Genomic DNA, 21,798 nt, shown 5'->3' on the forward strand with positions numbered 1-21,798 from the left:
CTCTACAGTCCTGGGAGTCCCAGCCCTTAGGAGGGAAGAGGCTGGGGGCCCGCCGCCCCCTTTCTGCATCCCTGTGCTACTCCTAGCCCTGGACAATGGGAACCTACAGACCTTGAAGCCACAGGCGTGGGCCCCTGCTCCCTAGCATCCCCAGGGCCATGAGGTCCCCACCCCAAGCCCTTGGGTGCCTTCCCCCCCACCCGGCCTCTGTGATGACAGTGTCTGCATCCGTGGTGGGGGCTGTGCTGGGGCCCGGGGGGCCTCCTCCCTGAGTAAGTTCCGCTGCAGCAGGGGTCCACGGCCAGCTCAGACTCCCAGGGGGTGGGAGAGGGTGCAGGGGGCTCCCATCTCAGGGCTTTGAGCAAGGCCTTTGTGTTCCTGGAGGGGTGGGGGTAGATTCTGAACCCTTCCAGGGGGGCATGCTGGCTTCCTTTCCCTGCCGCGCAGCTGTGACAGTCCAGTGGTCATCTCCCCAGGGACCAGGTCGTTGCCTCTTTGTCCCCATCTCTCCCTCTCTCTGCAGGTCACACCCATCCGGCCTCAGCCACCACCCCCAGGAGTGAGTATTTCAGAGCTCTGTGTACCTGTGGCCACTGTCCTTTCCCTCAAAATAGGAGCCACTCAACCAGCCAGCCCTTCCCTCCTGATGGGAAGGAGTCCAGAGAACATGGAGAGAAATGTGGGCTGAGCTGGAGGCGACAGGAGTCAACCCCCTTCCTCCCCACACACAACCGAGGCTGCCGCCCGGTCCCAGGCCGAATGGGGCCCAGAGAGAGATGCGTATTTTTATAACCAGAGCACCCACTGCTGCCATCATCCCCCCACAGGCAAAGCACGCTTTGGATTTCATTCCTGATGGTCTTTTTTCTTCCTCAGCCGCTGGGACCTCCACGTCCGTCCCCACCACCAGACCCACAGGTAGGAAGGCTCTTATGGGTTCCAAAATCATTTCTTCTAAAGCAGTGATATGAGATCACTTCTTCCTTCCCCACCCAGTGGGTTTCGGTAGCCATCTAGCTGTTCAGACCCCAAATCCTGAGGCCGTCCCAGGCCACACAGCAGCTCCGTCCACCTCCTAGACGTCACCCAACCTCTTGGACTCTGACCCTACAGTCACCACCTCTTCCCAAATTTATTCTTTCTCCTCATCACCAAAGGCAGGGACAGAGGTGCCAAGAGTGACCCTCACTCTGGCTCACCTCTGACGGCCTTCCGTCACCAGGTCTGCTCTTCTCCTTTGGAGTATCTTACTCCCTTCATCTGCTGCACTCAGCCTTTATTCAGGCCACCGGCACTGTTTGCTCGGACCATTACAGTAGCCTGTGCTCTGGCCTCCTACAGTCTTCCACAGAGCAGCCGTCGCATCCCTTCCCAATGTACCTCTGTCCACATAATCCCTGTCCTCTGACAGTCTTTCAGTGACCCCACCTGGTCTACAGATCACATCCAAACTCCCGCACTGCATGGTCACCGCCTCCCCTTTCTGGGCTCAGAGGATCCGTCCAGTCTCATGTCTATACTGCCTCACAGCCGTAATGGAAGGACTTCAGGTTCTTTGAGGGCCCTGCTCTGTCTGCCTCCGGGCCTGTACCCGTGCTGTTCCTTGCAAGGAGAGCTTGAGCTCTCTACTCCTTGCTCCACTCCCACCCCCTAACCCTCATACATGCGTTTGGTCTCAGCTGAAAGGATGCTTCCTCTGAGAAGCCGTCCTCCATCAGTTGGGTGCCCCTCCTGGAATCGCACATCTGCCTGGCTTCCCTGCAGCATGACTGTCTGGTGGTCACTGTGCTGGCCATGACACTGGCAGACTATGCCCTATTCGTCTTTGGACCCACAGAGCCCAGCACAGAGCCTTACACACATCAGGCGCTTAATAAATGCTCCCTGCCTGAACAGGCAAAGCTTCCTAATATCTTCAGAATTCCCTAACGTTCTCTCCTGCAGCTCCTGCTGCCCTTGACTGTGCCGAGTCCGCTGTGGGGGCTCCACGGTTAGAGCCCAAGGCAGCCTCGGTCACGGCTATGATCGGCCGGGACGTCTTTCTGTCCCTCCCCTGCTGCAGCCACTGGCCCCACCCTGGTGTCCTTCACCCTGAACGTCACCGTCACCAACATGGAGTACACCGAGGACATGGGGCGTCCGGCTTCCTTGAAGTTCACCTCCACCGAGAGGCTCCTGCAGCCCCAGGTGAGAGCCCCGCAGTGGCCAGCTGCCCCACCTCACCCCCTCGCTCACCTCCACCCTTCACTCACCTCCTTGCCTTTCCCACCAGCTCAGGCTCCTGCTCAACAAGACCAGCGCCGGCCCCCTCGGTGCTGACTGCAGGCTGGCCTCGCTCAGGTGAGACCCCCAGATGGGCTGATCCCTCAGGTCAGGTGGGCCCTCACGCAGCGGCCAGTGTGGCTCAGGTCCCAACGGGCCCCCAGCACTGTGGCCTCGGTGCCCACCAAAACCTGCGTGCCTGCTTCATGCCCAGGTGCTGGGAATGCTTAAAGCTTCGTAGGAATGGCGCATCGTGTTGATCCTTTATGGAATTCAGATGACATTTTTTTGAAATGAAGCCTCTCCTTTGAGAAGGACCAATGCATCTTGTCTGCAAATGCTGAGAATTTTTTTGTCCCTAATTGCATGAGGGTTGTCCCAGGTGAACGGCACCTAGGAGAGCCCCTCCACACTTCAGGGCCAACCCCCTCACCTCCTCCCTTGACGTCCACACCCGGAGGGATTCCTCCCATCATTCCTCGTCCCCATGTCCTTCCTTCCCCAGGCCCAAGAAGGACAGGGCAGCTACCAGAGTGGACATCCTCTGTGCCTTCCATTCTGGCCCTGTGGGCCCCAGGCTGGACGCAGAGCGGCTGTACTGGGAGCTGAGCCGTGAGACGCACGGAGGCACCGTGCTGGGCCCCTTCACCCTGGACAGGGACAGTCTCTGCGTCAATGGTGAGAGGCGATGCTGCAGCCGTGGTCTCACTCCTGGCTGGAGTTTGTATTGCGTCCATTTCTCTCCAGGGAGCTGCCCCCATCTTCTCCTCCTGATCTGGGCTGTCTTCGGTGCAATGAGGGGATTCCTGGGTCCAGCCAGGCTCCTGCCTGAACACCTCCCCTCTACCTCTTCCCCTTCTGCTTTTCCCACAAAGCTCCCCAGTCCTCCCTTGCATTGAGCCTTGATGTCTCCTCAGCTCTGGTTCAGCCTCTCTGGCCTTTCCTCTGCAGGTCACACCTACAGAGCCTCGGCCCCGACCACCACCGGTGAGTATTCCCGGCCCCCATTTTCTGGCTCCTGTCCTCACGTCAGGACTGGGGAGAAGTCAATCTCCTTAGCCTCCTGTCCTCTGCAAGAGACACTAGGAAGGGCCCCTGCCTCCTCCTGTCTCTAGCTCCCAAGCTCTGAGGGCGAATCCGGCCCAGGGTGGGACGGTCTTAGACACCTGCCGACCTCACATGGTTGTCACTGTAGTTTTGCTGAAGCCCCGCCCTCAGTACTCTTTCCTTATCCTGTTCGCACCTCAGCTTGTTGTTCTGAGAGCTTCTCAGCCTGAGGGCTGCATGATGCTTATTGAATCTTCAGTGATTGAAAAAATTTTTTTTAATTTTTAAATTCTTACTGAAACGACTGCCTTCCTGCGCCATTCTGTCACCTCCTGTATCAGTCAGCTAGCGCATCATAACAATGCCACCCACTGGGGGCTCCAACAGCAGAAATGTATTTGCTCCCCGTTCTGGAGGCTGGAAGACCCAGGCCAAGGCGCTGGCAGGGCTAGTTTCCCGGGAGGCCTCTCGCTGCCTTGCAGATGACGGCCCTGTGGCTTCCTCACTGCCGCACGTATTTCTGGAGGCCGTGTGTCCCCATCTCCTTTTCCACACGCCTAGCAGTGCAGTCAGATCAGATCAGGGCCTTCCCCAGTGGCCTCTTTTCAACTCGGCCTCCTCTTTAAAGGGCCTGTCTCCAAATACAGTCACATTCTGAGGTCCTGGGAATTGGGACCTCAGCATAGGAATCTGGGGTGTGTTGGGGGGCACAATTCATCCCCAAACCCATACACTGTCCTTTCATTCTCTCTACAACCTTGTGACTCGGCTCCGTTTTACAGATGTGGAAACTCAGGCTCAGAGAGGCTGCCAGTCCCGCAGCAAATAAATTACAGACCCCAGAGTTCCTGTAACTCCCAGACTCATAGCATGATCACGCTCTGTGCTACTCATCGTCAGTTAATTCATTCCCGAAGATATGCTAATCTTGGGTTATGCTCAAGTGTGTGGGCAAAGCTCCTTTTCCCCTTTCACATCCCCCGCAAAACCCTGTGATAAAAACCTTGTGGATCTGCGAGAATTAATCGCTCTGGCCCTTGGGGCAACCCTCTCGAGCTCTCTCCTTGGGTCCATCACGGGTCTGCTACGCCACAGTGCCCCCCTTCCCTGCTTCCAACCACGCAGAGCTCTGGGCTCCTGACGCCCCGTAACAACCATCTGTTCCCAAATGACAGGAGGATAAGTGAGTTAAAGGGAGCTCCACTGACTGCTTCGTTTATCATGGCTGTAGTCCTAGGAACGGTCCCAGGAGCAATACAGGAGCAGTTTGATGTGCACTGGGGAAGGATGGCCGGGTGAAGGGAAGGAAGGGGTGGGTGGACGGAAAGAGGGATGGATGAATGGGTGGATGGGTGGGTGGGTGGAAGGAGTCACGAATGGAAGAAGGAAGGGAGGGAGAGAGGGAAGATGTCTAGACAGGGATGGAGGGCGGGGAAGCTCTGCACACTGTAAGTCATCCGAAAGCGTTTTCTTATTTGTCTTTTATAACAAATGCAGTGTTTTCTCTGTGCACAACACTGTGCTTACACACTTTATAGAAATTAACTTACTTAAAACTCACAACAGCCTTTGAAATAGGCATCATTTTGGTCCCATCTCATAGATGAGTGAATAAGGTGCAGTGAGGTTGGATATAGGTGCTAGTTGGCTTTTTGTAAGCAGTGCAGAGAAGATTGGCATACCTGGCTGTAAGCACAGGGCATAGATATGCATGTGGATAGTATGTATCTGCAGATGGAAATAGATCTGTACAGAAGTTCAGTTATATACATATTTTCCATATAGCATAGATGTATCCAATCTATCGAGAGGGGGAGACAGAGACAGAAGCACAGAGACTAAGAGACAGAGACGGGGTGGTGGGAGCAGAGGGAACGTGCATGGAAGTGCCTGGGTCGCCAGTTACACATCAGCACCGCCAGGTGGAGCCTCTCCTCCCAGGACGCAGCAAAGCCACCAGGGCCTTCACAGGGCCCCCCGCCCCTGCGCCTGCCGGAGATCCCCATCTCAAGCCCCCAGATCATTACACCTGCCCTTGCTTGCTTCTGGAATTGTCTGCATTCACAAGTGACCCTGGGCTTTCTTGGGAGGAAGACAAGAGGCACCCAGAAGCCCCCCCCAGGGTAGACGTTGGGCCCCTCGACCCCCTGCAAGCCTCGGCTGTCTCTGCCTACCACAGCCGGGGTGGTGGGCAAAGAGCCATTCTCACTGAACTTCACCATCGACAACCTGCGCTACTCGGCGGACATGGGCCACCCCAGCTCGCTCAAGTTCAACATCACAGACAGCCTCATGCAGCACCTGGTGAGAGGCCTCCTCCCTCACCCACACCCTGTCCTCCACGACCCATCCTGGGGACCATCTCCACCTATGACCACCGCTGGCTCTCTCCTTCCTGTCTAGCTCGGCCCGTTGTTCCAGAGGAGCAGCCTGGGTGCCCAATACACAGGCTGCAAGGTCACCTTGCTACGGTGAGCACACCCCACACCCCCACGGCTCCCCACCGAAGGACGCAGGCTTCTGACTGTGGCAGCCGCCCCCGGTTGCAGCAAGCTATCCTGGAGGGTCCTTTTCTCCATCTATTTTTTAGTATTACATTATTAATTTTTTACATTGTGATAACATAGAAACACAAGATTTGCCGTGTTAACCATTTGCAAGCATACAGTCCAGTGGCATCGATTACATGCATGATGCTGCACGCCCATCACCACAATCTGGTTCCAAAGCTTTTTCATCACTCCATACCCAGTGGACAGTTAGTCTCATGTCTTAGGTCAGTTTGAGTTCTGTTGGTATTTACAAAGCCCGTGTCCATTTGCATTTTCATTCAACAGTCATTAATGGTACAGCATCTCTGAGCAGCTGGAGACCTGCCCCTGCCTCCCCTGGTGGGGAAAATACACACCAAGCAGGAGGCTCAATATCTAAGTGAGGTGATCTCAAACACAGTAAAGCGATTTGAAACATAAATAGAAAGCAATGGGAGAGCAACTTTACCCAGCGGCATGGGGGTCGCCTTACCATGGAGGCAAGTTCTGAGCTGTGTCTCAGTTTGGCATGAACACTGTTCCAGGCACAGGGAACAGCATGTGCAAAGGTCCTGAGGTGGGAATAAGCTTGGCATGTTCAGTGAAGAGCAAGGAGGCCAGTGTGGTGGGAACACGGGCAGAGCAAGGGAGAGAGAAGAAGGAGGGGAGATTGGGGACATCAGCAGCATCTCCCCCAGGGAGCGTCTCGAAGAAAACTGATTTAAAAAAATTATGGTAAATATAATACACATAAAATTTACCATCAGAACCACTTTTCAGTGTCCGTTTTGGTAGTGTTGAATTTATTTGCATTGCTGAATCTCCAGAACTTGCAAAATGGAAACTCTGTCCCCATTAAACAGTGACCCTGCACCCCTACTCCCTGCCATTTCTCTTTATGTCTGGATGTTGGAACCACCATTCTTCTGTGTCTCTATGAATCTGCCTGCTCTGAGTGGCTCATATAAGTGAAATTATACAGTATGTGTCATTGTGCACCTGGCTTCTTTCATTTAGCACAGTGTCCTCGGGGTTCGTCCATGTTGTAGCAGGTGTCGGGATTCCCTCCCCTTTTTAATGCTGATACTGTTCCCGTGTGGTTAGATCATGTATGGTTTATCCATCCATCAGGACTTTGGTGTTTACACGGAGCAGGCGATGTGCTGGGTGCCGGGGATTCAGTATGTCAAAGTGAGCTGGGCCATTCCACTCCCTGACCTCATGGCAGCCGCCGTCTGGAGGGAACAGGGACATGGAATACATGCTGTCATCGAGGGTGACCAGGGCTGGGATGGAGGAACCACGGGATACTCTGGGGGCTGGAAGAAGCTCCTGCACCAGCCTAGAAGGGTTCTAGAAGGAAGAAGAAGCATCTAAGTTGAGATACGAAGGGGGCCTGGGAAGTTACTCGGGTAAGGGGAGAAGGGGAGAGACTTCCAGACAGAAGTCATTGCGTGTGCAAAGCTCCAGAGGTGACAGAGTGTGGCCAGGTGGAGGAAACTGCAGATGGCCCAACAGGCTGCCACAGAGAACAGGATGATGGGACACATCCAGTGGCCCATTTATCAAGTGGGCTGCACCCCGCAAGTCACCTTCTCCTTCCCCAGGTCTGTGAAGAACGGTGCCAGCACCAGGGTGGACATCCTCTGTGCCTACCTGCGGCCCCCCAGCAGCCCAGGGCTGCTCGCCAAGAGGGTATTCCATGAGCTGAGCCAGCAGACCCGTGGCATCACCCGGTTGGGCCCCTATTCCCTGGACAAGGACAGCCTTTACCTCAATGGTGAGCAGCTCTTAGCCCGCCTCACTGGGGCCCGGCCCTGGCGTCCGAAGGCTCTCCATTTTCCAGTTAGTTCTCAGGGGAAAACTTGAGACCGACTCAGGTATGGACCTCAGCTCCACGCTGACCCCCACAGCCATCCTGCCAGGCTGGTCCTGGGTGACACCTGTTTTACAGATGAAGAAACTGACGTCCCGAGAGGCTCAGTAATTTGCCCATGTGGGTGTGGCTGAGGGTGGTGGAGCCGGGCATGATCCCTAATTGTCAGCATCCAGTGCCCTGGTCCACGCTATGCATTTAATTCACAGAAGAGTCTTTCCAGGGGATTCTTGGGCTAAGAGAATCCCCTTCTTGATCTCCTGTCCACTTCCTTCTTGCCCTTGACCAGCAATGGGCTTCTCTCCTGAATGGGGCCTCTAAGCCAGGAAGGGACGGAGGCCCTCTGAACGTCTAAGGGCTCCAAGCTTCCGACATGCTGCGCATCGGCTTAGAATCCAGGAAGGGACATTTAAGAGGGGTGACCCTCATTTGGGGTTTAGGGAGGCAGGGCGTGGCCGTGGTGAGGTTGATTGGGGTAACTCTCTGTCCCTCGTCTCTGCCCCCAATCTGAGAATGGTGTTTTGTACCATTGCCCCATCGGGTGGGCAGGGAGATGTCCTCGGCCTTTGACCCCCAATTTAGCAAAGAGGGAAATAGAAATACAAGGACGGGAAGGGACCTGCCCACATCCAGATTCGTGGCCAGTCTGGGTCTGGATGTTCTGAGTCCACGTTCGTTCCTTTTGCCTCAACCCCTGGATGGATCAGTTTAGGATTTCCCCCCTTGTAAACCACGCAACGGATTCCCTTCATGTGCTCACTCATTCGGCATTTACCAAGCAACGGCCACAAGCCAGGCCGTGTGCCCGGCCTCAGGGACAGAGATAGACTACGTGTGTCACCTGTCCTGCTATACATGCCAGTGGAGCAGAGATCTTCATTCGGTGCTCTGTTCCCCAAGCCATGGACCTTGGCACATAGAAAACCCTCAAGAAATAGGCACTGGCTGGAGATCCAGCCAGGAGGGAGGGTAGAAGGGAAGACGGTGGGTGGGTGGATGGAGACCTACGCAAACATAAATGGGATGACAGCCTCTGTTGGCGGCACAGATAGGTCGGCAGGGAAGGGTCGTTTTGAACTGAAAGACCAAGAAAGCCTTTAGAGTGGAGAAAACATTTGTGTCTGATCCTAGAAGATGCCTGCGTGCTCACCTGGTGCACAGAGAGAAAGGCACCCGGCAGGAGCCCCGGGAGGACAGAGGCACGGAATAGCTGGGGTGGTTCTGCAGCTCGCCTGATGGGTGACTCTTTCTCTCCAGGTTATAACGAACGTGGTCCCGATGAGCCTCCTACCAGTACGTATGGTTTGCCTCCAGGGCCCATTTCAGCCCCCACGGGTCTCGGGCCAAACTCTTCTCCTCCCTGACAAGGGGGGCTTGCCTCCCGAGTGGGGCCAGGAGAGAATAAACACGAGGAACAAAAGCTGGGGAGGTGGATGGGAGCACAGAAGGCAGGACGAAGAATATTGAGTCCCTGGCCTCTCTGGACCTACAGCCTCAGTATCGGCCTTCTGAATGTGCCGCCCCTCTCTGGGCTGGAGGGACACACTTGAGCAGGCATTCCCTGGAGAAATAAGGGGTGGGGTCGGGTCATGACCTTGCAGTCCGTGTCTCCTGAACACAGAATCCCCTGCAGGGCCCCGCGGGTGGCCTCCGTGGTGAGCTGCAGACTCCAGCGGCTACGTGGTTTGGCTAACTTTTCCCCTGCGCTCATCCTGTGGCCCGTTCATCTATCTTTGACCCGTACATTCTTGCATCCGCCCAGTTGCCCCTTCTCTCAGACACTGTCTGTCCATCCATCCACCCGTCCTTCCTCCCTGCAAGCCCGCCAGCCCACCAGCCTTCTTTCCTTCCTTCTGTCCAGCCATCCTTCCTTCCACCCATCTTTCCATCCACCTACCCACCCTTCCTTCTGCTTATTCACCTCTTGGTCTTTCTTCCCTTCTGTGCCCCCATCCACCTCCCCACCTTTGTTCCTGTGCGTATTCCTGCCTCCTCTCTGACCATCTGTCCACCCTTCCTTCCAGCCGTTCGCCTGTTCCTCCCCCCTTCTTCTTTCCATCTGCCTCTCCAGCTTCTCTTCCTTGTCTTTTATTCTTCTCACTTTCCCTTTGACCCTCCATGTGTGCATTCTTCCTGTCCATCCGGGTGTCGCGTCTCTCTGTCCGTCCATCTGTCCATCCTCTGCGCCCGCCCTCTCTCTCGGGCACATTTCATCCACAGACATGCTCCCCCCTTGGCTCATTCTCATTATGGAACAGCTCTGAGTGTGTGTCCTGGGGCAGCGACTGCTGGGGCCTGCATGTGCCTGGGGAGGGGGCTTCTCCCACTCTGTGGGGGGCCATGGCCCCCTGATGGCTGCCCTTCCCTCAGCCCCCAGCCTGGCCACCGCATTCCTGCCTACTACATCACCACCTCTGCAGCCAGAAGCCACCACAGGTACCTGGGGTCTCTTTTCCTCCCCAAGAAAAGCTTTCCAGCCCTACCCGCCAAGGGTCACCCTGGAGCCGGGAAGCCAGGGTGTGAAATTCTGGTTTCAGGGCAGTTGTGCCAATCACAATGATGATGCCAACCCCACCCCAATCCAGTGCCTGCCTCACGGAGACCCCCCAGTTTTGTGAAATTAACAGACAAATACAATACAGTGTGAGATGCTTTAGGGAGAGGCTCCTGGCATAATTTGGAGAGGAGGGGATTTCTGGAGAAAGTTTTACCTGAACTGAGTCTCTAAGAATGAGGAGTCATCCAGGCCAAAAGGGGATGAAGAGGCGATGCCGTGAGCAAAGCCTCCCTAGGCAAAAGCAGCCTCACATATGGGGAGAACGGAGAGGAATTTCACTCGCCTGAAGCACAGAGCTTAGCAGGGGCTGGATAAGCCAAGTTGAAAGGTTGGCGGGAGCAATTGGGGAGGCATTGAGTGCCAGGCCAAGAAGCACGGACTTAACACGGAGCCGTGAATGGCACTACAGTGAGGACCAGCGTGAGATTTTCACTGAAGAAAATCCCGTCCAGGGTCCACCATAGAAAGCATCCTTTAGACAGGGTGCCCAGGGAGTCTGCCAGGGTGCTGGTCCCAGTGGGAGAAGAGAAGACCCGAGCTGGGACGGGTGGACAGAGGGGACGTCTGTGAGGACCACCCGCACGTGGTATTGGTGACCCTCGAAGGCGAGGCAGGAAGCACTCATTGGGTTCACTGTGTGGACTTGGTGGTCACATTGGTGGGTGGCAGGCCCCTGGAAGAGAAGGCATCAGGCTTTAATGAATGCAGGTCTCTGATCAAGTCTCAGGCCAGCCCTTGGTGACAGCCATCTCCCCCTGTCTTCACACAGCTCTGGGGTACCACCTGAAGACCTTGACACTCAATTTCACCATCTCCAGCCCCCAGTATCCAACAGACGGGAGTAACAGCTCAGCTGCATTCAACAGCACCGAGAGGGCTCTGCGGGGCCTGGTGAGAATCTGGTCTCGGCCGTGCCTGGTGGGGTGCATCCCTCCCGGCCCCTCCCCAACCCCTGTTCCTCTTCCCTCTTCCCCAGCTTGGAGCCTTGTTGCAGAAGAGCAGCCTGGGCCCCTTCTACTCAGGTTGCAGACCGATCTCCCTCAGGTAAGACCCTTTCCTGTGCGTTGGCAGTGACCTCTCAGGGTGACCTTCCTCAGCCTCCCCACTGACCTCCCATTGCTCCTCCTCCTTCTGGGGCCCCACACCCAGAGGTTTCGGGACCTCTCTTTAGAAGTCCCGGCATCCCTCTGTCCCCAGGCCTGAGAAGGACAGTGCAGCCACTAGCGTGGAAGCCGTCTGCACCTGCCGGCCTGACCCCATGGGCCATGGGCCGGACAGAGAGCGGCTGTACTGGGAGCTGAGCCAGCTGACCCACGGTGTCACCAGGCTGGGCCCCTACACCCTGGCCAGAGACAGTCTCTTCGTCAACGGTCAGTGATCTTGCTGGACTTGGACTGACGGCGGTCATGCTTGTCCCTGTTCTATTTTATTTACTCGTTAGCAAGTCAACCCAAGTTCTAGTTGGGGACACCGATCCCCAAAGCTCCACGGGGAGAGTCTCTCCTGTTACTTCAGGTAAATAGCGTGAAATTCTTTGACCAAATTAAGGCAACGAACTTCAGTTCAAAACCAGAATGTCTGACTCATGGAATCTATTGGTGCAGGAGTCCTGCTATGCCACGTTCCCCTTTGCCCTTGATTCTCACTCGGGGGTGATCTTGCCTCCAGTAGACACCTGGCAGTGTTTGGAGACAGTTTTGATTGTTGCAGTGTGGGGAGAATACTACCGGCATCTAGTGGTTAGAGGCCAGGGATGTTGCTAATATCTTCGGTGCACAGGACACACCACCAAAAATTCTTTGGCCCCAATGTGTCAGTAGTTCCAAGGATAAGAAACTCTGCTGTTTATGGTCCGATAGTTCCCAGATGGGCACCAGACCAACAGCTGTCACGCTGTATCACCATAACGTGTTTAATTATCCAACTCTACAAAATTAGGATCTATGTAGTGTGGCCCTGTCCTTAGTTCTTCATAGGTCAGTACCTCTTGGTACCCAATGAATGAGGGAATGAGGGAACAAATGAAAGATGAATATTTCAGCCCCCCATATTGGGGATCTGCTGCAGTTCACATTCGTTCATTCAACAAACACATATGTGCAACCACGTGCTGGGTCCAGGGGTAGGAGACACAGGTTCTGTCCCTGAAAAACTCACAATCATGTGAACTTTACATTACTTAACAACACAAAAAAGACAGAGACACTCTTATTAATGGAGCGCCCTGGGAGCACAGAGGAGGGGTGAGTCAAGGAGGGCTTCCTGGAAGAGGATATCATGTGCCTGGTACTGTGCTAGGCACTGAGACATGGCAAGAACAGATAGCTGCGTCTCTGCTCTCCTAGACTCCATCTCACTGGGCTCCTGAGACATGAATAGGAGTTTTCCAGGAAAAGAAGAGGGTGAAAGAACATTCCAGAAAACATGCACTGCATAAGCTTAAGCAGAAAAGCTCAGCTCAGGAGATTCCCTATGAAATTCCCCACCTTGGGATGGCTTTCCATTTGGAAGCCCCTGGCGTGTGAGCCTGACTTTGGCCGGTCCTGACAGTGGGAAGGGACCGGTGAGTGGCCATGACTCTATGCTAAAAGCTAAGAGTCTCCAACTCTCTTCTCTTTCTCTTGGCGGCTCCAGGCTACACACCCCAGGGCTCCCCTGTCCTGAGAGAGTACCAGCTCGGTTTCCGCATCCTCAACCGGAACTTCAGCAGCCCAGACCCCCAGTCCTCGGAGCGCACCGCCCTGCTGAGGGACGTTCAGGACAAGGTGGGGCCTCTCTCGCCCCCGCCCCACCCCCCCTTGCCCTCCGGCTGGCCTCTCATTCCTCTGTCTGACTCACACCTCTTGAGGGATGGCCTCAACACTCCACTCTACCTACATGTTCCGGGGCCTCTCCATTTCCCAAGGGGGTGCCCTGGCTGCCTGCCTGCCCATGTCCCAGATGCTAAGTTAGCAGCAGAGCCCGGATTTGAGCTCAGCTCTCCCTTGCTCCAAGGCCAGTGTTCATGTATTGGCTCCCGTGGCCTCCTCCAGCTCCAAGCGACCGTCTCACCTGCTCCCCATGCCCTTTATGCTAGATCTTCAGACTCTACAGAGGCAGCCGGCTACAGGACGTATTCCGCTCCTGCCTGGTCACCGACGTGACGTAAGTGGAGGCTGGAAGTGTTGGCTGAGCTGGTGGCTTGCGGCTCTGAGCTCCCATGGCACAGTGTTCGAACTGGAAGTCATGGACACAGTGCTGTCCTCCGCCACGTGCTTGTCCTACCATCTCTTTCCATAGGTCTTCTGGGGGTGGGTGAGGAAAGGATTAACCTCCGAGGGCCACCAACACCCGCCATCCACCTCTCTCTCCTCATTTGAACACTTTCAACACGAATCAGCCCAATAATAACATTTTCCAAGGCCAGGTTTTGCGCCAAATGCTTTCCTGCTGACCACCTGTGAGGTGGGTCGTGATCATCCCCACTGTTCATATGGGGAGACTGAGGCCCAGAGAAGTGCCATGAACAGCCTGAGAAATGCCCGAGGTGGGCGTCAGCCCAGGTCTCTGCGGGATGGGGGGATGGGCGAGGCCATCTGCTCCAGGGAACAAGTGGGTCACGGCACACGGTGCTGACTTCTAGTATTTCCACACTTCACCTCCATTCTTCGTGGAGATAATCAGGATAATGCCCTCCACCAGGGGGATGGGGAGGAAATGTGTCTGTCACTTCTTCGAGGTGCTCAGTAAATGTTTATTGTTTTTATCATTACGGGTCCGTTTCCAACTCCTGGGAGCCTTGCTTTTTCAGTCAGGGTGTCTCCTGTAGCCCGGAAGGCCTGGCACCCAGGTCACCATCTCTCACCTTGCTGCTGCGTCTTCAGCTCTGCCAAGCAGGAACTCGGGAACACCACCGGTGCTGCGTGCTGGCTGAGTCCCGGTGGTCTCTGTCCCTAGGATGGGCTCCATGTCAGTCATTGTCAAAGCACTGTTCTCCTCCAGTCTGGACCCCAGTGTGGTGAAGCAGGTCTTTCTAGACAAGACCTTGAATTCCTCATTCCATTGGCTGGCTGCCACCTACCAGCTGACAGACGTGCGTGTGACAGGTGCGAGGTGGGGTGGCTGGTGTCTCGGCTCCACGCAGTGGTGGGTCCGCACAGTAGGCTGGGGCTTCTCAGTAGCAGTGGAATGGGCAGAGGTTTGGGAGGGAAGGGGGGTTCTTTCTGGAGGCCTGTGTGATGACCCGTGGCCACACAGCACCTGCCCCCGGGAGAATGATTATTTGACATGTAAAGCTTTCCAGCCCCACGGAAAGGGGATCCTGAGTTGCTTTCTTAGGCCTTCCAGTTATGAAGTCACGCATGGATTGATTGACAGATTGATTCACTCATTCATTCATTCAATAAATACTTCATGAATGGCCTTGATGATACATGGGGATAATTGCTAGAATAAGGGGACTTGAGCCTGTGGGAACCCCCTAGGAGGGACACACAGCCTGTCTTGGAAAGTTTTGTGTAGGAAGTGATGAATAAACTGAGGCCTGATGGAGAACAAGACCTAGCCAGTGGGTAGAGTTAGGGAATTGTCTCACGAGTGTTCATCCCCTAGAAGATAGAAAGAACACAGTGTCCTGGGGAAAGCCGTGAGGTTTGGTGCCGCAGGAACTCACATGTTGGGGCGGCAGAGTGGACCGCTGAGGCTGAAGATCCAGGCGGGGGCTTTCTTGGGTGCTGGAACAGGACACACTTGAGTCCTGCCTCAGGAAGCATCCCGAGGGCTGTGCGGAGACTGGACTGGGAGGGAGAAGAAGAGGAGGGGAGGGAGACACATGGAGACACGCTCAGGGCTGGCTGAGTTCCCACCGTCTGTGTCCCTGGGGCTCCATGGTGGTGAGCAAAGGATGCACACTGGGGCGGCTGCCACCCATACTTGCCGACCGTGCCCCAGAGGGGCCCAGTGTCCTCCCAGTGCCGTCCGTCCTGCTTGGTGGAGAGTTGGAAGCATGGACAGAAGGACAGATGCAAGGTGCATAGGCAGATGGAGGGTCTTCAGTAGCCCACCCGTAAAACCCAGCTCCGGTTATGTTGCCAGGAATAAGGAGACGGATGGATGGAGTAACTTCCTTATTCCCCTCTTCCGTGGGTGGGACTCTGATACTTTCTTTTCATGACAGAATTGGAGCCATCCGTTCATCTACCAACAGAAAAACCAACAAGCAGCCCCAGCCCCCAGCACTTCCAGCTGAATTTCACTGTCACCAACTTGCCCTACTCCCAGGACATGGCCCAGCCAGGCTCCACCCAGTACCAGCAGAACAGGAGGAGCATCGAGGCTGCGGTGAGAACGGGCTTAATGCCCACACTGTTTCCATAGAGACCGACTCATGGACCTGGGTAGTCAGAGGGTGACTTTTCATAACAATTCGAGAAGGCAAGTTCTTTTTCCCATTTTGCAAATTAAGAAACAGGCACCCAGAGGTTCAGTAGCTAGCCCAGGGTCATATACCCAAATCATGCTCTGGGAAGGGGTGTCCTTTGGTACACCTACCTGGGCTAGTGTTTGCTGAGATAAGAAACAATAAATAGATGGGCAGGTGCTGTCAGTGGTGAAAAGTTCTGTGATGCACTGGTGCCTGGGATTCTGACCACGGAAACGTTGCCCTGTCTTTCAGCTCAACCAGCTCTTCCAAAACAGCAGCATTAAAACTTATTTTTCTGACTGTGAGGTTTCAGCATTCAGGTGAGTTCCAACACTGGACCTAATCCCTCTAGAGACGTCTGCTGCCCTGTGGTGTAGCCACAGAGTGGTGCAGCCATCCTAACATCTGTCTAATGGTGGAATATTTGCATCACACCAAAAAGAAACCCTGTCCCCATGAGTGGACACTCCTGTCCCTTGCCTCTGGCCCCAGCAAACAATAATCTACTTTTTGTCTCTATGGCTGTGCCTATTCTGGACATTTCATGGTACCACAATCTTACATTAGGTGGTCTTTTGTGGCTGACTTCTTTCACTGAGTGTAACGTTTGCAAGATCCATGCATGTTGTAGCATGTGTCAGGACTCCATTCCTTTTCATAACTGACTAATATTCCACTGTATGAACGGACCACTTTTCATTATCCATTCATCCATTGATGGATATTGGGTTGTCTCAGCTTTTTTTTCTATTATGAATAATGCTTCTATGATCATTCCTAGGTATGAACTTGTGTTTCAGTTTTATAGGGTATATACACATGCATGGTACTGTAGGATAATTATGAATATTCCGTTAACTTTGGAGGAACTACAGAACTGTTTTTCACAGAGGCTTTTACGTTTACCCATTTACATTTTCACTTCACACCGTTTGCATTCCAAGCAATGTAGTAGGTTTGCAAATTATCCAAATGCTCACTGACAATTGTTATTGTCCTTTTTTTCACTGTAGCCATCCTCGTGGATGTGAAGCGGTGTCTCACTCTGCTTTTGATTTGCATTTTCACAGCGATTGGTGATGTTGAGCATTTTGCCATGTATTTCTTGGCCATGTGTATATCATCTTTGCAGAATTGTGTACTCAAGTCTTTTGCCCAATTCTAAGTTGAATTTATTTATTTTTTCTTGTTGAATTATAATAGCTGTTTATGTATCCTGGATACTAGAACCTCATCAGATATATTATTTTACAAATCTTTTCTCCCGTTTGGCAAATTGCCTTTTCATTGGGAGGAGCTCCAAACACATGATGACTGGCAGCCTGCACATTTTCCTAATTAACCATGGTTCCAAGACTGTTGGTTTTCAAAGTTACTGAGGATGTTGAGAGAACAGGATTGAATAATGCAAGTTATCATGCCACAAAGCATGCTCCCTTTACCAAGATTCAACAGGTTTTTTTCTTAACTAAATGATTCTCAGACTTTTGCAAGTCTTCAGCTAATGTCTAGATTCTGAAAAAGTTGATTTTGACCATTTTTGCCCCTGCTCTCAATGATTTTGTGGATTCTTGCACATCCTTACTCCAAACATTTCAAAGTGTTTTCCCTGTGGCTGTTTATTTATAAATGAATTAACTTAAATAAAATGAGACGTACAGTTCCTCACCCACAGTCGCCACATTTCAAGTGCTCAGGAACGACATGAGGCTGATAATGACCTCATTGCATAGAGTGGACACCCATGTGTACATCATTGCAGAAAGTTCTCTTGGACGTGACCTAGAAGCAGAGAACCCAGGATGGGGGGAGAATTCTAGATGTGCTTGTTCATCCCTTGTGTCCCTCCAGGCCTGTCCCCTCTACCAGCCACACTGGGGTGGGCTCCCTGTGTACATTCTCCCCACTGGCTCGGAGGCTGGACAGAGTTGCCATCTATGAGGAATTCCTGTGGCTGACCCAGAATGGCAGTCGGCTGCGGAACTTCACCCTGGACAGGGACAGCATCCTCGTGGATGGTAAGGCTTCCTGGTCAGTGGGGCAGGAGTGGGGGCTCTCGCCTCCACACATGGAACCCGAAGGCCTGGGCATGCGCCAGCACTGCACTTTCTCAGGCTGGCAAGAGGTGGCAGAGTCCCAGGCTTTACCAGCCATTGTGGAAGAGGAAAAGAACCCAACGGGCTCTAGGAGGCACTTGCCTTCTCTTAGATAGCTCTTTGACCTCAAACTGGTCACTTCCCCTCTGTGGACATCTCTCTCTTACCTCTGTATTGAAAGCCACGTGGCCAGATGGCTCCACGCTGTGTGTGAACCAGCCTTGACGGGTGGGGGTTGGACCTGTTTGAAAACAGGCAATGGGATGGACTCAGCTCACAAGCTGTAGTTTGCCAAGTTCTGCCCTAGGTCAGCACCACACAGTGACAGAAATGTTCTGTATAGTAGCTACACGTGGTGTTTGGGTGCTTGAAGTATGGCTGCTGTGATCAGTTTGTATGGTTACTGATATTCGATGTTACTTAGTACCAGATTTTTTGTTTTATTTAATTAAAATTAATTTTAACTTAAGAAGACACATGTGGCTGCTCCGTACTAGACAGCATGTCTATAAAGAGTTGACATGGGGGGAGGTTGTGCAAGTGGGGAAACCTGCTACCCTCCCTCACAAGCCCAGTGGCCCCTCTTGTGCGGTGTGTGTTGTGGTTGGCAATAACATGAATGGGCCATTGAAAATTATAAATTATTGGATGAGAACTGGTCCATCCCTGGGAGTGGTGATCACAGACATGCTGGAGGAAATTACGTTGTAGGCAAACCCTGAGATATGAGTATAAACAACTCAGTACAGGAAAAGGGAGTGAATGTGTTTTTAGGCAGAGAAGAAAGCATGTAAGGGGGAGTTTACAAGCTTGGAGAGATCCCACAGGCTTGCCAACTGGGGTGATCCATTCTCCCCCCGATTCTGACCATCCTACGATGGTCCAGCCCGATTTCAGCCCTCCTTGCCCAGAGATATGAATGTGATTTATTACAGTCTTGCAGTGCTATTATGGCATTGGGTCATTTGGCAGTGTCCTTATTTCTCAGAGATGTAAGCTGAAAGGGGATGAACATTGTGATTTCTACTTTATTTCAGTGTAAATATGGGATCACGCAAGGATGGCAAATGTTAGTAATTTATACATTGGAGGGAGTATTATTTTAATTGGATGCACTATATGTTGCTAAACCTAGATGAGTATGTTTATAATACTGTTCTAGTATTCTGAATGTTAGAAAAGTGTTATTAAAAAAAGGAAAACAAAGAAACAAACAAACAAACAAACAAAAAAAGAGTAAAACACACTCACGTGCATCTCCCCATTTCATTTTTCTGCCTAGGGTATTCTCCCAACAGACATGAGGCCTTGTCCGAGAATTCTGGTAAGCCTCAAAGAAGCCCCGGCCCAGGATGGGGAGGAACAATCTCAGAGCTGTGCCTCCCCAAAGACAGCCATGTACACAGTGTCTTGGATGGTGAAAGTTGGCCAAGCCATGTCCAGGATGGTTGAGGTGCAGTGGAGGGACAGCAGGAGCCCTGTGGGGTGGCAGGAGGTGGCTCACACCTGCCCTTGTCTCCCCAGACCTCCCCTTCTGGGCCATCATCCTCATCTGCTTGGCAGGACTCCTGGGATTCATCACGTGCCTCATCTGCTGCTTCCTGGTAAGCAACAAATGGCTGCTTGTCTTCTGGCTCTTGACCTGTGAGAGTTCTTTATATACGATAAATACATGTCCTTTGCTGAGGATAAGTTTTGTGCATATTCCTCCCAGTCCATGTGTGGCCTGCCTCTTCCTTTTCTTAACATCAGTCAAGAGGGAAATGTAAGTGGAAAATGTCATGAGATACTGCACATGAGAGTGGCTAAAATTAAAGACTGGCTAAACAAGTGTTGACAAAGATACAGAGCAACTGGATTGCTCCTGTAGTGCTGTGAAAAATACCTTGCCTGTATCTTTAAAAGCCATTTCACTGCTAGGAGTGTGAAATAAGAACATACGTGTCTGCAAAGACTTTACACAAAGGTCCATGTTTGTAAAACAACACAGAAGTCCTTCCACAGGGGAATGAATAAACAAACCATGGTCTACTACCCCAGGGGAATACTCTTTGGCAATAAAAAGGACTGGGTTTTAATACATGCAACAACGTGTCTAAATCTCAAAGGAATGATGCTGAGTGAAAAGAGCCAGATAAAAATGAGTGTGTAGAAAATTCTGGAAAGTACAAGCTCATCTATAGGGGTATAAAGGAAATCAGGGGTCTCCCAGGAATGGGGATGTGTTTGCCAACAGCAGGGAAGGAGGAATCGCAAAGGGGCCTGAGGACACTGTGGGGGTGACGGGCATTCCTCATTTTGACTGTGGTGATGGTTCAAGATGTTCTAGTCAATGTAACATTGACTTGGAATATATGCCATTGTTTGTATGTTGGTTATAACCAAAGCTACAGGGCGTGCGGGACAGGGAGAGAAGACCGAAGGGGGTATCAGAGAAAGTGGTAGAAAAACAATGTTAATGGTGAGAGAGGACAAGAGACAGAGGTGAAACAGGGAAAGGGGAAAGGAAAAGAAAGCCTAAGAGAAAACCAAGTGGAAGAAAGTAAGCAAGAGACACAGGAAGCATTAGTCTCCGGCCTGGGCCACCTGGTATCCTCTGTGCATGGACACCCCCATTCTCACGCTCTCACCCGGTCCTCCCAGGTCACCGTCTTCCTGCGGAAGAAGGAGGGAGATTACAAGGTTCAGCAGCAACGCCTGGGCTACTACCTGCCACACCTGGACTTCAGGTAGCTGCAGAGACCAGCTCAGTTGGAGGCCCCCTGCATCCTGCCAGGGTCCAGAGGAGCTCAGTTGGAACAGAAATAAACCACACTGGTTGGACCTAGCCTCTGGCTCTTCTTGTCTTGATCCCTGACTGGCTCACAGGGACCAAGAGAAAAGGTCCCCTTCCCTGGTTAAGTCCTGAAGGCAACGGTGACATCTGTCTGTGGTTGCACACTATTTCATCCCTCAGGGACACAGGAGTTGGTGAGCCAGGCCCAGACACTGCCATCGCGTAACATACGCCACCCAGCTCCTGAGAGGTTTCCCTTGCTGGGAAGCCCAGGAGCACGCCCCCCACCCCCCCACCCCCGCTGGACTCTGGGCCAGCTGTCACCCACCCCGATTCCCCCTCTCTCCCCGCGCCTGAAGCCCGGGTCGCCTCCAGCTCCCTGTACACTGCTTCGTTCTCTGAAGCTTGCAGGTCACTCTGCCTCTGAGGCTCCTCTCCCGACTCCTGCATCCTCCAGGGTGGGAAAGGGGACAGAAAAGACTGGGTTCTGCTGGTGGGAATGTAAGTTAGTTCGGCCATCATGGAAAGCAGTCTGCAGGTTCCTCAAAAAACTCAAAATAGAAATACCATTGACCTGGGAACTCCACTCCTAGGAATCTACCCAAAGAAAACAATTTCTCAGATTCAAAAAGACAGATGCACCCCTATGTCTATCGCAGCACTATTTACAATAGCCAAGAAATGGAAGCAACCTAAGTGTCCATCAGTAGATGAATGGATAAAGGAGAGGTGGTACATATACACAATGGAATACTATTCAGCCATAAGAAACAAATCCTACCATTTGCAACAACATGGATGGAGCTAGAAGCTACTATGCTCAGTGAAATAAGTTAGGCAGAGAAAGACAAGTGCCAAATGATTTCCCTCATTTGTGGAGTATAACAGTGAAGCAAAACCGAAGGAACAAAACAGCAGCAGACACACAGCCCCCAAGCAGTTACCAGAGGGGAGGGGTGGGGGAGAGCGGGTGGGGAGGGAGGGAGAAGGGGATTGTGGGGGATCATGATTGGTGCACATGGTATGTGGAGGTCACAGGGAGGACAGTGTATCTCAGAGAAGACAAATAGGGACTCTGTGACATCTTACTACACTGATGGGCAGTGACTGCAATGGGGTATGTGGGGGGCTCGATAATATGGGTGAATGTAATAACCACATTGTTTTTCTTGTGAAACCTTCATAAGAGTGTATATCAATGATACATTAGTTAAGAAAAAAACGTTACTGGGGGGGAAAAAATGAGTGTGTT

The 21,798-nt window shown here is 52.7% G+C and overlaps 1 protein-coding gene across 1 annotated transcript in view; it reads left to right on the forward strand.

Moving 5' to 3' along the window:
* The window catches only part of MUC16 (mucin 16, cell surface associated), a 28,999-nt gene extending 8,401 nt beyond the window's left edge, over positions 1 to 20,598 (forward strand). Inside the window, exons 11-33 of the mRNA XM_073220414.1 lie at positions 524 to 559; positions 877 to 918; positions 2,063 to 2,187; positions 2,273 to 2,340; positions 2,768 to 2,940; positions 3,214 to 3,249; positions 5,489 to 5,613; positions 5,713 to 5,780; positions 7,448 to 7,620; positions 8,974 to 9,009; positions 10,087 to 10,152; positions 11,043 to 11,164; positions 11,250 to 11,317; positions 11,471 to 11,643; positions 12,908 to 13,038; positions 13,350 to 13,417; positions 14,210 to 14,358; positions 15,429 to 15,592; positions 15,927 to 15,994; positions 17,526 to 17,692; positions 19,053 to 19,094; positions 19,295 to 19,374; positions 20,414 to 20,598. Of these exons, the coding sequence (XP_073076515.1) occupies positions 524 to 559; positions 877 to 918; positions 2,063 to 2,187; positions 2,273 to 2,340; positions 2,768 to 2,940; positions 3,214 to 3,249; positions 5,489 to 5,613; positions 5,713 to 5,780; positions 7,448 to 7,620; positions 8,974 to 9,009; positions 10,087 to 10,152; positions 11,043 to 11,164; positions 11,250 to 11,317; positions 11,471 to 11,643; positions 12,908 to 13,038; positions 13,350 to 13,417; positions 14,210 to 14,358; positions 15,429 to 15,592; positions 15,927 to 15,994; positions 17,526 to 17,692; positions 19,053 to 19,094; positions 19,295 to 19,374; positions 20,414 to 20,503 (2,270 nt within the window). The 3' untranslated portion in view covers positions 20,504 to 20,598. The remainder of the gene's footprint in view (positions 1 to 523; positions 560 to 876; positions 919 to 2,062; positions 2,188 to 2,272; positions 2,341 to 2,767; positions 2,941 to 3,213; positions 3,250 to 5,488; positions 5,614 to 5,712; positions 5,781 to 7,447; positions 7,621 to 8,973; positions 9,010 to 10,086; positions 10,153 to 11,042; positions 11,165 to 11,249; positions 11,318 to 11,470; positions 11,644 to 12,907; positions 13,039 to 13,349; positions 13,418 to 14,209; positions 14,359 to 15,428; positions 15,593 to 15,926; positions 15,995 to 17,525; positions 17,693 to 19,052; positions 19,095 to 19,294; positions 19,375 to 20,413) is intronic.
* Positions 20,599 to 21,798: the final 1,200 nt, after the last annotated feature.

The sequence above is a fragment of the Manis javanica genome, chromosome 13, assembly GCF_040802235.1.
Source record: "Manis javanica isolate MJ-LG chromosome 13, MJ_LKY, whole genome shotgun sequence".
In the NCBI taxonomy this organism is placed as follows: domain Eukaryota; kingdom Metazoa; phylum Chordata; class Mammalia; order Pholidota; family Manidae; genus Manis; species Manis javanica.